The sequence below is a fragment of the Metopolophium dirhodum genome, chromosome 2 (genome assembly GCF_019925205.1).
Source record: "Metopolophium dirhodum isolate CAU chromosome 2, ASM1992520v1, whole genome shotgun sequence".
NCBI classification, from domain to species: Eukaryota; Metazoa; Arthropoda; class Insecta; order Hemiptera; family Aphididae; genus Metopolophium; species Metopolophium dirhodum.
This window is the reverse complement of record NC_083561.1, coordinates 43492667-43509640: the sequence shown is the minus strand read 5'-3', so window position 1 is coordinate 43509640 and position 16974 is coordinate 43492667. Positions and strand designations below refer to the sequence as shown.

The window sequence follows — 16974 nt, the reverse complement described above, 5'->3', positions numbered from 1 at the left end:
AACCGAGTCGTATCGATATGTTGCTTTAAATTTTTTTGCTGTCCGCGAGCTTCTAAAACCCAACGCGGAAATCGAGGATTATATTGTTATACCCGACAGGGGCGTTTTAACAGTGATGAGACTTATTATAGATATAGGCAGGTATAGTGGAAAACGGCGGTCCAACACGAATATAGACAAACGATTGTTACCTTGGAGTTTGAAATTTGAATTACCTAAATAATATTACAGGCACACTACAGGCGATAAGGTTTTCTACAAGTATGGGTGAACGTAATTAGGGGTAACGAATAAAAACTTTCTGTACCTACGCGTACCATTATTATTAATGGCAAACGGCTATAAACTATTACCTGTTGCGGTAACAAGACACCGACAAAACTAGATCAATGTTGTTGTTAACATCAAAATACTATACAATCGCATAATAATAACAAGTACAGGGACGAGAATATGCGATACGTGCCGACTTAAATCTTGTATTGTATTTTAATTCTTATAAACGATCCTTGAGCTACTTGGTGAAAATATTATTGATCAAAATAATTTTGCTAATAATCTGATTGTAGAAAAAAAATATAGTTCTAACTTTCTAAGTTGGGTATAACCGCTATAAATTCAAACCATATTTGCCGGCCAATATAGGTTTATTTTCATATTTTCATCAACGGTATAATAAATGGTAGTAGGTACCTATTTACGAAATAAATACTTGTAAACTGTAATTATACATATACGTAGATGATATACCATATACCATTTTAAATTATAAAATGTTTTTATTAGATTTTAATAATTTCACATATTTTATTTTACCACGTGTATCCTATAATATATAGTAAATATTATTATTTATTAAACAATATTAATTTGATAAAAAGCGTTTGAAATGTTTGACCATTTAAGGAGATCGTTATAGAATTCACAAAATGTGTGACGTAAATACGTGATAATCATTCATTATTTTCGTATAAAAAAATTACGATTTATTCTAAACTCAATTTACATATTATAAAATTTTGCATTTCTTCAATGTTGGTATTCAAACAAATAATCAATGAATGTTTTATCATTACCTATATAATATGTTTTAAATTGACATTTTTAAAAATCTACGAGAAAATAATAATTTTTATATTAGGTATATCCATCATACAAATCAATAATAAGAACCAACAAAATAATGGTCGGACGGGAGTCACGATATTTAAATAAAACGCGCAATGAACCGAGGCAAATTGCATAAATATGTTTTTTTAACCATTAAAACTTAATGGTGCAAAATAATAAAAAAAAACAATAACGCGTAGAACGGCGAAATAATAATTTTATCTTGACCTATGTGCAGGTACGTTCAAGGAAAAACAACAACAAACCGTTTGCCGTTTCCTGCAGTGTATTATATTGGTAGGCGGCACTTTGTCATAATTTATCATTGATATTGTAGTATTCAATAATCGGCGCTCGTTAGTTTTTCCATATCAAAGTCCCTGATCCCCCTCGTTGTCGTCGATGGCATTTGGAGGTTGAACGTGCAAAATATAATGGATATATACCTCCAGTGTATATCGTGTGTTGTAGATACATTGCACTAGCATTACTATAGCGACAAAAGACAATCGAAACGTTGAAAACCGCAACCACCTGTACACTAGATAGGACTCGTTCGAAACGGCTTTCGCCATTGAAGAGCCGAATTAATATTTAAAAACAAAATATATTATAAGGAAAACAAAACTCAACCGCCCGTGAGAAACTCACAATTATTATTATATTATATACCTACGTACTGCACACACACACACACATCATTAGAGTTTATAATTTCCAATATCACGTGTGTGCATAATTGAAAACGGGCGCCGTGGGAACGCGCGTAAATACGAAATCACCGAAGGCCGCGGACTTAGAATTTGCTCTGATTCCCATTCCGTGAACTCGCGTATGGGTATATCATACTAGTATATACGACACCGCATAATATACATATAACATGCGTCCAAAAGGGGGACGGGTCATCTGAAGTTATATAACAATAATAATAATAATAATAATAATAATAATAATATAATGGCGACGACGGCGTGTGCATAGTATTAGAACACGATTCAAACAGGTGAGCGCGCTGAAAATGGCGCGAGACGACAAAACCGCGGTGTATACCCACGACCAGTGTTGAATGCACTTGCACTTGCATTGGTGTGCAATATTATGCCGCGTTGATAGGTACCTTACAATATATATAATATAATATACCATAGCTGTTATCGAGCGTTAGGTACAGATCACAATCGCAGAAAACGGGGTTTTAGATCGCCTCAGATATGACCCATTCCGCGTCGCTAAAAATGCACTACATTCGACTTTTTTTTTTTTATCGTACCTGCCTATACATATGGGACGTATGCGATGTAATAACATTTTTTATATTTCTGTCGGCGAAGCTTTTTCCCGCTGCTGCTGCTGCTGCAGTTGACCGATCCACCGCGGGAATATATTATACACGGCTGAATATCGTGACATTGCGACACTCGCAGGTCTCTCTCGTATAAAATAATAATATAATGTATAGTTCTAAAAAAAAATTCACACACGCTCCACTACTCTACTTATCGCTACTATACGTGTATAGGGCGTGAATGGGTGCATATGCATCGAAAACCGGCGCGACTGTGTATCGCATAAAAAATAAAAAATATCATTGTTTATATTAAAATATTAACGAGAAACCGATCAAAAGTCAATAGTGAAAGAATATAATATGATATGATATATATTATGAATTATGGACGTAATAATATTATTATTATTATTATTATACAGCCTGCTTGCTGGCCGTCGAGTATTTTATAACCGCCGTAACATAATACGCATATAATAGCGTAACGACGAATACCTAATATTTTCGATTATCTACCAGGCATCGGTTAATTGATCGATGTAATGGATTATGTTAATTTGACAGGTAAACTCTCTCGGAAAATAAAACGTTGACTTATATTATATTGAACGGATAGATTATGATATGCGTAAGGTCGAGCGGACGACGTTTGAGCTGGTACACATATTATGTGTTGTATCTCAATAATATTCTTAAAATAATGAACCGTTTTCTCCTTGAACACGCCACTATATATGTACCTACGAATTGTCAAGAAATAATTACGATTTTTATATTCATCATGCGAGTGCTGCATGTGCATTTTAAGGATTATAATTTAAAAAAAAAACTTTGCGTGCTATTAACACAACTTCAAACGGTATTTTAACATAACTTAAAAAAAAAAAAAATCATATCGTATTGTAAAAATAAGGAAACATTATATAAGTATCGTGTTGCATAATTTTGTGTTGAGTATAAAGTAGTAATTAAATTTGTTGTTTCATAAATCTCTATAATTATTGTATTTGTTTTATAATTAGTATGGTATATGCCGATTATATTGATATTACCTATACCATATACATATTATAAGTACATAGTCGACGATTTAAGTCCGATACGATTATATCATATTATTATGAAAATGATCGTAAGCTGCGATCGAGTTTCGTTGGTTGATAATACAATAATATATATATATATTTTTTATGTTTATTGCATAGTATTATGTATAATATGTTTTTTTTTTATTTATTAAGTGACACCCTCGAAGGGGGTAATGGGGTACACAAATACACAAACATAGAACAATAAAAATTACAGCGTGCGTACAAGTTAACAATATAATATAAGAGTGCAGGTAGGTATAGGAGGATATTTATGTACGATCATTGATTATAGTATTTATAATCAATGGTACGATATGTTACGATAAAGATATATTTTATAACGATTTAGTAATAGATCAAAGAAATACAGTATACGAATTAAAGTTAGTGGTTGGAAAGTATAAATCTTGGATATGTTAACATTATCGTAGGAAAAAAATCGAAATTTGAGCATATACGGTTATAATTGGGCCGTGTTTGACGAAATTATTCTTGCTTTAATCGGTAAAAAAATAATCGAGACTTCGTATGTCGTATCAGAAGTTGGCAAGCAATTTGTTCCGGTAGATCGGGACGGTCGATCTCATTGTCTAAAATCGTACGGATGAATGATGCGTCTGTGTATGTTGAAAAGAAAAGTAGGGATTTGACATTTTGTGGCGACATTTTGTGGTTATTACCGGCCAAACGGGATTTTACGAGCAACCATTAATTATTTCTGTTTTTTTTTGTTTCCCAGGGATTTTCGTGTCTGGACCTTTTGAACGCGGGCATGAAGCAATCCGGCGTGTATTATTTGCAAATCAGGGGTACGGCCTACTGGTACCTGAAGGTGTTCTGCGAACAGGAGATTGCGGACGGAGGTTGGACGGTAAGTCTTGACACGCAAAGGGCGTGCATATTATACACCGTGATAATAATAATATTATTATAATCATTCGATCCATTAACGAAACGAAACACGTGCACAACGTAAACAATAACAACAACAGCACGCAACAATAGTCATTACAATAGCGCACGATGAGCGTGCATCGTTGTTGCCGTACACCGACGCCTTATTGTACCGTATTATACCGTTTATGGTATGATAATATTGTCGCGCATAACAATATTACGGCGGCGGCGGCATAGTGATAAGATACTGATAACGATAGAGTACAACTCGCACCCGGCGCATCCGAGTTGCAGGGTCCCTAATATTTTTTGGTCAGTACTACACTATACTGGCATTTTAACAGACTCAGAAGTCTATTCAAACCAAAGATATGTTTAAAATTGTTATTTTCTTACAGTTTCTTTTTTTAGTTTCTTTATGCTAATAAAAATCTAAATTATTTGAATTTTACTAATTAGGATATAATATATATTATATATAGTACAAATGTGGGTACAATGTCCAAAATTAATGTCATATATATTTTCACCAACACAAAAGTGATTTTTTCAAACATATTTTGTTTTTATTCGTATAATATAATGGGTAACCTACCTCCTAATATGTATATATTTTTATATATTTTGATTTTTATAATGTTTAACATTTTTTCTTGGAATTGTCCTATATTTTTGATGGCAAAGAACCTGCCCAAAAAAAAAAAAAAATGGTTTAAAATTTTTTTTAACCATACCTTTCGTTTACATTTTAAATATATCATAGACAGGCCTGAGTCTGTTAAAATAGGAAGAATAATGTTAGTGTAGTATAGTTCTCACTAAAAAATATTAGGCACCCAACTATAGTGAAATACCTAAAATATCTCGGGACCCAACTAGTGTGATACCTGAAAAAACCAGGACCCAACTAGTGTATTACCTTAAATAATCCCGGACCCGACTAGATTAGCAATTATTAATTCGGGACCCAACTCGGATGCTCACCCCTCACACCACCTGTATATAGAACAAGACTGTCACAACTCAACGTTAATTAACTCTGAGTTACGACTACTCTAGAGCAGTAACGAAATTAGTTCTAATCAACGCAACAGCGGCACACGCCTACACTATAATTTTTAAATTTTGCCGCCAAAAAGATGTGCCAGTATTGAGTTGTTCATTTTTCAAATAATTTCTAAAGCAACAGAGCCATATTGTTTACTCTATATAATATAATACGGCAGTAAATTATGTTATTTAAACGTATCCGATGATATTCGCATCACCGGAGTCGAGGTTCAAGAATGCAGCCTTATTTCGAATCGAGGCGTTTTTGCTCTAAATAAAAACTCATTTTCGTGTGATACGCGTCGAGTGGAAAACAGCAATATTTCGTGTCGTGGCAGTATTGCATTTTATAATTAATGATATTGCAGCCGTAATGTTTAGCAGCCGGAACACTTTATCTTAGTTTTCGACTTCAAAACGTTTATTCTCAAAGCTTCTATACATTTTGAGCATTGTGACAGTGTTGTCCCGTAGAGGTCTTGAACCGTGACGTGCATAGGTAATAATAGCTGCAGTCGTACGGGTACCTACCTTCGTCTGTACGGCGGACGACACACTCTCGCGTATGATAATAATATTATTTTCTCATTATAATCATTTTTCGGACAACCTCGACGGCAGGTATATCCGACGGAATGATGTAACGCGCCGGCCACGAGCGAAAATCTCCGTTTGGGGACTTTTGATGAAACGCGAACACGATTGTTATAATAATATCATTTAGCCGTCGTCGTGGTCGTCCAAGGCCTCATCGGTCAGCTCACTCGTAATAGTATGTAATGCACAAAGTGTGAAAGTTGTGCCGGGTGTACACCGCGCGCGCGTCGAGTTGAACAACAAAAAAAAAAAAACCGAAAGAAAAACGAAACAAAATAATATGTAGATCGACGGCGGCGGCGGCGTGACGCACCGCAACTACCTCTGTGATATAATACAATGCATAATAATACGACTGCTATTGTGCTTTTCGCCACCGTTTATTATACGTATATCGTTATTATGTATTGTACGGCCGCTTCAACGCCGGAGACCTTGCCGTGGCGGCCATATTATGGGCAGGCACATTTTGAACGGCTCGCTGTGCGAATATAATGATATAGATGGGTATTATAATACGGTACCCACAGCTGTACCCACTACGATATACGGTCGCAGTAGTCGGTTTCGTATTTTTTTTATTCGCCATTTAATTACTCCATAATTATCCCTAATCTACGACGTGAGACAATAACCAGCGCTCGATAACGGCAGACAAAAGACAACCTTCGCGTCTCGTCGTCGCCGTCGTCGTATGGCCATTTGCGGTAAGAGACCGCGGCGGCGGTCACGGACGCGAAGTCTAACGACGCTCTTCGTACTATGCTGTTGTTGTTGTTGTTGTCATCATTTATTTGAGCGCAAACGAAGACGGACAGATCGGTATAATAGTGGCCGATGGGTCGATGTGGGTACCTTTGTCCCTAGGTGATTATTCCACCACTATTAACAACAGCTTTTCGTCGGTAAATATATATTGTTTTTTTTTTTTTTTTTACTCCAAACGAGTTTAAAAACGAAATACGATTTGATTTTAAAACGACGGCAGACGTTTATTATTTACCATTTCGAAGCGAAATACTTTTCCGAGACTTATGATCTGTAAAAATCAAACTTAAAATCAGTACAATAGCAACTATGGTTAATTATTATGGCATATAATGTGCACCGACAGATCGGTATAACGGCCAATAATGGGTCGTCCTCACGGTGGTCTGCACAAATGCTGTGGGTACACCCTTTGTCTCACCATAGGTGATTATTCCACAACTGTACAACAGCTTTTTGTCGGTAAATTGATATAGTTTTTTTTCCTCTAAACGAGTTTAAAAACGAAATACGAGTTTTTAATTTTAAAACGTCGACAGACGTTTTTTATTGAAAATCTCGAAACGAATTGTATTTTTCTGAGACTCGATATTTTTATTTTTAAATTTTTTTTTTTAGAGTATTAATGTCATAAACATCTTAATCCAAGTTATAACGATCATAAGTAATTTACATCGCAAATTAGCGGATTACCTATAATAATAATAATATAATAATACATCAATATTTTTCGGAGAAGCCCTGTGTCAGTGTTCCACTCCGCTCATCGTCTACAGTTTAAATATTTGTAACTATGATAAAACACTTAAACATAACGGTATAATTTTCATTTTAAAAACGTGTAATGTCATGCCTTCGAATTATGCAAGAAAAACATTTTCAAAATCACATAAATTTACCGACAAAACGGCTGTTTAGTGACGAAATAATCACCCTGTATTGTGCGCAAGCTGTAGTGCAATACGTGCTCACGGTGTAATATCAATCATTATAAATTATAATATTAATGACATTGGCAACAGGGCGCGATGTAATATTATACATATTATTCATGATATGTGCGCGTAATTATACATATTTTATTTATCGGAATAATTTATTTAGCGGGTAATAATACATCGTAAATCTGATTACATTATATTATTATTATTATTATTATCATTATATTATAGTTCCATGCTATGTCCGACAAATTACAGCTAATTTAATTTCGCGTACCTACATAATATACAATATAATTACCATATATGCGCTACACAATCGCCTTGCATATTTCACCTATTTTCGTGCATACGCGCATATCGTATTATACGAGTTATTATAATAAAAATTTATGTTGTGTGGATGAAATAACAGTTTTTTTTTTTTTTTTTCTAAAAGCGTTTGTAATTTCTTCGGAAAATCGAATTGCGGTCCACGCGCTATACATATCAAATAGGTTTATAATTGTTTATGAATAATCGTCGAAATAAGCGTAGCGGGGTGAATTGTTTTTTTTTCCTTATTTATATTATGCACCGGCACGACGAATAATAATAATATAATATGGTGTACACTGTTGCAGACCGCATAGTAGTGTACAACCTATGCAGATATAGAGTGTAATAAATCAAAATCTGTATTCGAACATTTTGTTTTTTTTTTTTTACTTCAAAGTGTGTATAAATAATATATAATCGAGAAAGTATAATAAATCAGTTCACGCGTCAAATGCTCACAGCCAATGAACGCTCATCTGGCCCGTATTATATTGGTCGTATAATATGCAATTTATGTTATTGCGTAGCATTCGCGTGAATGCTCGAGTTCTATCGCACGCTATAAACAACCAATTATAAAATTAACGTCAAACATCTGACACGTTGGAATTATACTGCAGTACTGCAAAATCGTAAATTATAGAACACTACGAAATCTACGAATTAATAACAACCATGAATTTTGTCCAGAACCTCGAGACATCTCAAGAACGGTCTGCAACCAGACGACGACCATAATATTATAATAATATGGTTGTTAGTTACAACTACAAAGTCAGGAAATATAAACATTTAAAATTTTAAATATTATTGTGCTGATGCTTTTACGTGTTAATGGTTTTTTAAACAATCATATTCTGTTTTCTAATGATTCGTATATAAAAAAAAAAAAAACTCTTGCCAAGTCAGTGATCGGCATGTAAACTTTCTTGATTTTTAATTTTTAGAAATTCATTAACTTATATCATACCTAAGCGGTATAACGATTTGAATCCAGAAAAATGTCGGTGTGAACAGCCCCACAAAAAATCATTTTCATTTAGTGAGATAGATCTCCGAAACCGAAGAGCGGATTTCGTTGTTTGGGGTCTTGTTAGATTCACATTGGTCAGGAGAAGTGCAGTGAAAATTTCCAGAACTTTATCTTTAATAGTTATTTCACTACAGAACATTAAAAAAAATTAAAACAAATTGTATTGGGCGTTTTTTGATGTTTTTCTAACATAGTTTAGGAGAAAAGTTAAAAAATAGAAATGTTGGGACTGTTCATGCCGACGTTTTTATGGATTCAAGTAGTTATACTGCTTGGGTGTGATATCAAATCTCTTTCATTAATATTTTATATTAAAGCTAGCTAAATTACCTACCTACTCATCGTTGTTGAGTTACATTTGTATTATTTTTCTATTTAACACAAATTCTTGAAGTGCTCAAAATTTAGACTTTTTTCATTTCAATTACCATTAAAAATCAAAAAAGTAAAATATGTCCGAACTTTATTATTTCTTTTTATTTTACAAGTGGCACTAAAATCGAGCCGTTCGACACATATGAACTGCAGTGTATTATAAGTCTAAATAACATTCAAATTTATTTATTGAAAAATATTATAATATTTATATAGCCATATTATGTTATATACTATCATGATTCATACCTACAGGCTACAAATGTGCTTTGTTAACGGAGTTTTGGTTTGAATAATGATAATTTACACTACAATACGGTGTTATTTGTAATAAAATAATATTATGTATTATTATTATTCACATGAATATATAATATATATATTTATAGGTATTATATTTTTAATGCCAACTATTTTATAGTACATTTGTACGCAGTCATTAGCTTATATTATTTATTCAATAACGATTACATTACTTTATATTTATACTTACATTGTAGGTCATACAAAGAAGAGATGATATTGGTGATCCAATACGTGAGAATTTCAATAGAGATTGGACCGATTATAAAAATGGATTTGGTGACCCCACTAAAGAATTTTGGATGGGAAATGAAAACATTTACATGCTGACCAGTAACGATGAATATATGCTAAGAATCGAGTTGGAAGATTTCGAAGGAAATAGAAGGTAATATAATTTTATTTTAGAAACCTTAAGCTTAAACCAGCTTATTGTACTAGCGCTTAAAGACCATTGCGCGACATCATGTTCTACTATTAACTACGAACCATCAATTTTTAGTAAAATAATAAATATAAATGTATATTTACATAAAACACCGTTAAATAAATTATAAATATCGTCGGATGCAAAAAATTTGCAAATTAATCGGATGTTTTTGTTTTAAATTATGTAATATTTTGGTACACGTAATTATAAATATTTTGAATATTAAATTCCAATCGGTTAGTTGTATCGTGTGTTAGATTAATGTCTTCCGGTTTTTTTTTTTTGTTTATACATAGGTACGCTCAATATTCGCATTTCAAAATTTACTCGGAATCCGAATACTACAAGTTAGAGATTGATGGATATGAGGGCAACGCCGGAGATTCACTGAATGACCCGTGGTACGGAAGCAACAACAGTCCATTCTCTACGTACAACAGGTTTGTGACTACATAATATTGTTATTAATCATCTGTATTACCAAATACCCGACCACGTTTTATTTTGTTAATTTATTTCTCCACAGAGACAACGATAGATCGAGCTTGAACTGCGCGTCGATGTTAAAAGGAGGCTGGTGGTGGAAGTCGTGTGGAAGAGGACTCAACGGATTGTATTTAAATGATCCGCAAGATTTAACAGCCAGACAAGGTAAAGAAAAAAAAAAGGGGAAGATATAGGCAGCTTAATAGCCACGAGCCAACGTTGCTAGAATAACATTACGTCGATTTAAAAATATCTCTTTAAAACGATCAAAACTATAAGTTAAAGCACTTCATTATTTAAATTCAGATGGGGGGTACTTGCAGTTTTTCTCAACTATATTTCTTAACTATACTTCTTAATTTTAAATTCAGTTTTTTTATTGCTAAATCGCTTTCATATTATATTCAATTATTTTTTTAAGATTATAAATAAATTATATCATAAGTCTATAAGTAATTATTAAATGTTGATTGATGCACAGTAGAATCAGCTTATAACGATCTTCAAGTGACCTAGAGAATCAGATCGTTATATCTAAACTTCGTTAGATTCCGGATGACAAAAAATACTGCGCGTGAGTTATAAAACCGAACAGGTAGGTGACACGACTGGGAATCGTTACACACATTGGCGCAACTAGCTAAGCCCCCCCCCCCCCTGACTAAGATTTAGCCCCCCACAAATATCCCTTATTGATTTAGATATAAGCCCCCTATGGGTTATTTTTTAATAAACAGTTTTGTTAGCCCCACCAGAATTTTAACCATAGTTGCGTTTATATGATTATACAATATGGCATCGTGATAAGCGGATTATATTATAAGCCAAACGTTATTACAGTGATACATGGAGGGTCCCTAGCCCCCCTATCCCCTCTCCCCTCCTCACTAAGTAGGGGTCTGCGCATCCGGTGTAGGGTTTCCTTGACGGCGAGCAAATAGATAATACAGTAGAATCTGCTTATTCCGATGCCATAATATGTATAACGATATATTTCAGATAAAACGATTGCCAGCCTCGGTCGGTTTTATATCTCACGCGCGCAGTATGTTTTTGTCGTCCGGATATTACGAAGTTTGGATAAAGCGATCTGATTGATATACCTTTGAAATCTTTGAAAAGCGGATTCGACCGTATTTTAAAATTAAACGGTTCGGGTGAACGAGTGGCATAATGTATGCTGCAGATGCTGCGAAAAATTGTCAACGGGCTTTGAACCGTCGTACGGGGAGATGACATTCTTAGATTTGTTAGGAAAATTAAAGGAAAGGGGTCAGTTTAAAAAAAAATTGAAATTATTTTTTTCACCGAAACCGTTTACCGGTGGAAAACCCGCAGCAGGTTGCTTTTTCCAACGCACAATACATTGTTAGCAGTGTTATATAGCAATATTGTATGTTTGAACAATATAAATTTTACCGTTGATATGCCTCTAAGTCAGCGGTTCCCAACCTGGGGGTACTTACCCCCTAAGGGGTAAAAACACGATTTTTTGAGGGGTAAAAGTTAAATTATTTATTTTTATTTTAAGTACTCATTTTAAGTTTACTCATGTAAATGATCATTATTTTTTTTTATTACTCAACTTTTTTTTGATAGGGAGGGGTATTTGTTAATATCTAACCTGACTTATGGGTAATAGTCTCAAAAAGGTTGGGAACCACTGCTCTAAGTAGTAGGTGTACCCGACCGAGCCACCGAAGTATCTTCTCGACGTTTACCGAGTGCCGACGCAATAAATAATAATGGATAGTTGTGCACATAATTATTATATTTTTACGTTACAGTCCCGTCTAAAGTGCTTTGGAGAATGCGCATACGCGTAATATTATACGTCCAATTTAAAATAATTATACAATAACAATAATAGTTCTGATAAACTGCATTTACCGTTATACATACCGGTACACTGCAACACGATGGTTGTTTACTTTAGTACAGTCGAGATTCACAAGCGTGGAAATTTGATTAATTAGAGCCATTTCCTACATGCGGTCAAAAAACCAACTATGCACAATAATAAGAGTTTATAATATTCGTTAATAATTAAGAAAGTATATAATATTTACGACGAAAGTACCTAGCTAAGTGTTCACACACACACGCACAATACGGACAACCCAATGTATAATCACTGGTCTGGAATTATTAATCATAACCGTTATAGAGATAATAATATGATTATTATAAATATATTTCGATCAGATAAAAAAAAAATAAAATAAAATTACGCGTACATCGACAGCAAAATAATAACGAATAATATAGGAATTTGGGTGCCTCCTAGTTGTTGTAAATAAAATTTCGTGTAATATTATAATATAATATGGCGCGTTCTTATTTTCCTGCGCACGTTATAGCCGTTCGTAATAATAGTTAACGGTAATATAATGTAAATGTACGAGTGAGTGTGACCATATCTCGTTATGCGGAGCTTTATAATTAACAGAAAAAAAAAAAAAAAACTTATAATAATAATAACAGTTATGCACAATCCACAAACCAAGGTGCGTGAAATATAATGTGACTTACTTTGTTGTCTTAGGTATCGTGTGGTTCCGCTGGAGAGGATGGGATTACACTCTGAAGAAAGCGCAAATGTTAATCAAACCAAAGGTCACCGTCATTCCACCGTTACCCGTCGTCAACGCCGTTTGAGCGAAAAAAAGATTGTCGCGTGTCACATTATCATATTATATTATATAGAAATTATATAGAAAAATAAAAATATTGTATTAAACATTTGTGTTAAAAAAGGCTAAAAAAACTAATTAAAAACTGTCGATAAAATAGCGTCGTGTTATAATTAGGCTCAAATTATTCACTACTATATTTTATTTTATTCTGTTCACCTTAAGACGCATCTTAGTACGTACCTATGATGACATGATGATGTTTGGTCAAATCGGAAGGCATGAGGATAAAAATGTAAAAATGTATTTATTTTGTAAATATATTTAAAAAAATGTGCCGTATATAATAATATACATAATATTTAGTATAATATATAAATATTATTTAGTGTATTTTTAGATGAACTCTGTGTAATCGTTTATTTTATTATTATTATTATTATTATTTTTTATTTTTATTTTATTGATAATTTTAGTATACATTTTGAGATAATATTTAAATGTTTAGACACATATCCAAATTCATACATTTCCATTTCTGTAATTATTGTTTTATTTCTATTACCACCACGTACGTTCCTCTTTATCCGTCCCGTCAATCTTCATTTATATGAAAATCGTCTAATAAAATTGTTTAATATTATTATAATTAAGACATGTTGTTCGTTTTATAATTGGATCCACGGTAACTAAAATCCTTATAGATTTCACATGGTTTAGGTGAATACTGATGGTATATATAATAATTTGTATACTGAAAACAGTCGGAGTCAATTCACGAGAACGACTAAATAATGTTTAGGTACTCACTTTTGTAACGACCGTGTATGAAAGATAAAAATATATAATTTTATCATGCAGCAACGATGATGATAATATTGTGAAATTATGAAGATCTAGTTAAAAATGTATATAATAGATTATTCGTCGGTACGGAATGATTAATGATACCAATAGGCAATAGTTGATACTTTATTTAATTAGATACTTCTCTGTACCTATATAGTTGTGATGGTTGACTGTCGTATATTATTGTCAGAATAATATTTGTTACCTACTTAGCTCTATTATTTTATTCAAAAAAATGTTCCATAGACCCTGTCTAGTATGTACAATACACTAGTACCAATGCAGTGATATTATATTTTAATATTAATTTGAAGAAAATTCACATTATTCACAGTTGGTCGGGCGTTTAATTCTCCACGTTGGATACAGTATACCTACATAATATATAATAAGCTAAAAACGCAATATTGTATTATTATTATATTATGTTTTGAACGGTGTAAATAATAGGTACAAGAGTGCAATGCGGCTTCATAATATTATAATATTATAATATATAAGGTACATAATACTATACCACTTTTATCGGTTTATATAATATAATAATATGTCAACACACGTCATAATATAATGACCGGCGCTATATCATATTATTATACATTATATACCAATACCCACCTACTTATTTGTAACTATACATAATATTTGTTCACATATTATAATAATATTATCATACCTAATATGTATATATATTTTTTTTAAATTAGCGTTCGATATTTCGTTATAATGGCGGATACGATAATATTATGTGTATACGTATCGTAATATCAGAGTCCTTACCTTTACCTATATAATAATATCGTATGGTATATACCAGGTACCTGCGTATATCTGCGTATAATTTATTGACCCACATCGCGACCTGTGCGAAAAACTCTGAATCGGAAATTACAAAGAAAATTACCCACGAGAGAGAGAGTGAGAGAGAGAGAGAGGGACAGACACGGCGCAGGTCGTGCAAGCGAATAATAATATAAGTAATAACACGTTATAACAATAATAATTGCTAATGGGATTATTATCTGGACATGATAATATTATGCTGTTATTTGTAGATCAAAATGACGAAGCCATCGATACCGTATTATAATAACAATAATAATATCAACAATAATATTACACCGCCAGTATCCGAGTATGTTATATTACGGTTGCCCATAATATTATTATATATTATGTGCACACTGTACACGGTGTATGAATAATTTAATAACTGTAATATCGGTATACGCGGTAGGTAGAGGTAGGTAACGAGGTTTTTTATGCCCATAATAATCAATTACTCAACAACGTTGGATCGAAACAATTACGAAACTATATAGGTTGAGCGCCGACTTTTATTATACATTTTTTAATAATCGGTACTCATATCGAAAGTATCACGTATCAATCAATAAGTCTAAATTTCACTAAAAACCCTACCTACCAGACCTCAACATATCATAGATAATATACATAGTACCTTTGTGTTTTAAAATGTATAGATAATAATATATAGGTACACATTGATTTCGATTTTCAGATTGAGCTGATTAGTTCGAATTTAGAAGGTAATAAACAGATATTATTAATTAATAATATAAACATTTCATGGGTACACAATATTTATAATAATAATGTTAAATAAAACGTGATATATTATATATATTTGCGGACGTGATCCTTATTTTTCAATGATTAACAGAGTAAGGTAAAAAGTATAAGCGTTTTGAGATATTTAAATTTATCTTTTTTATCTTGAGAATTTTTTAAGCCCAATCCCTGACAAATTTTATTAAGAAAGTATTTGGAAAATATGTTAGAAACGTATCTAAACAGTTTCACGTGATAGTTACAATTTTAAAAAATAACGTATAATTCTGAATTTATAGCAAAGTTAAAAAACAGATTTTGAACAACGAATATTTAAGTGAAATATTCGTTCAATATAATAAACAATAACTATCAATCGTATAAAAAATAGTTTTTAAAATGAAATTTAATAATAATTGCTTTTGTAATTATTTGTATTTGTATTATACATTTTTATTTTAGCTATACACTCAAATTGAAAGTGTCATCAATGGGTGGGTTCTTTCCTCAAATTATGCAACTCACGTTCTATTTTTTTTTCTTAACCCACATGTACTCATTATATCCATGATAATATAGATTGTATATTTTCTCCTAGAAATAAAAAAAAAAAAGTTTAATAAACCTTAACATAATAATATTAGGTACATAAATGATTAAGTTTTAGGTAATACTAATGCATATTATGCCTATTGGTTTATTTTTTATGCTACTATTGATTTCCACGCATCAGCATATTCAACACAATGTCAAGAAGATGTTGTTTTTAGCCTTCGATATTATTGTAAGTATTTCATGGATATGAAATAATCAGAGCAGACCAACCCAGACGGAACAGTGCATGGCGAAGCTGCACTAATTATATCCAATCAAATTGAACACTCCCCCCCACCGCTACATACACGAGCACCAATATTCAATCAGCTGGCACAACCTTAAAAATAAACTCGGTACTATTTTAGTTTAGGGGTAACCTAGCCTTACCAGAATTACCCGGGAACCCGACCAAAAGACCCAAGCGGTACTAGTGCCGTGGTTTAAAAATTTCTGTCAAATAGGTAAATAAATAAAAATATAAATATGAAAATTGCTAAATAAATAAAAAATAAAAAGTGTCAGGCTATGGTATGTACTGGAGCTATGTAATGATTCTGTAGGTCCAGTACGTCTCTGCAGGGTATAGAACAAGTCTTGGAGGTTACCAGTTCCCGCCAAAAGCATACCTTTCCC

At 32.7% G+C, this 16974-nt stretch overlaps 1 protein-coding gene across 1 annotated transcript in view; it reads left to right on the top strand.

The window, feature by feature from the left end:
- LOC132939300 (uncharacterized) overlaps positions 1-13957 on the top strand; it is a 102280-nt gene extending 88323 nt beyond the window's left edge. The window contains exons 3-7 of the mRNA XM_061006391.1: positions 4232-4363; positions 9972-10162; positions 10501-10644; positions 10731-10855; positions 13236-13957. Of these exons, the coding sequence (XP_060862374.1) occupies positions 4232-4363; positions 9972-10162; positions 10501-10644; positions 10731-10855; positions 13236-13348 (705 nt within the window). The 3' untranslated portion in view covers positions 13349-13957. The remainder of the gene's footprint in view (positions 1-4231; positions 4364-9971; positions 10163-10500; positions 10645-10730; positions 10856-13235) is intronic.
- Positions 13958-16974: the final 3017 nt, after the last annotated feature.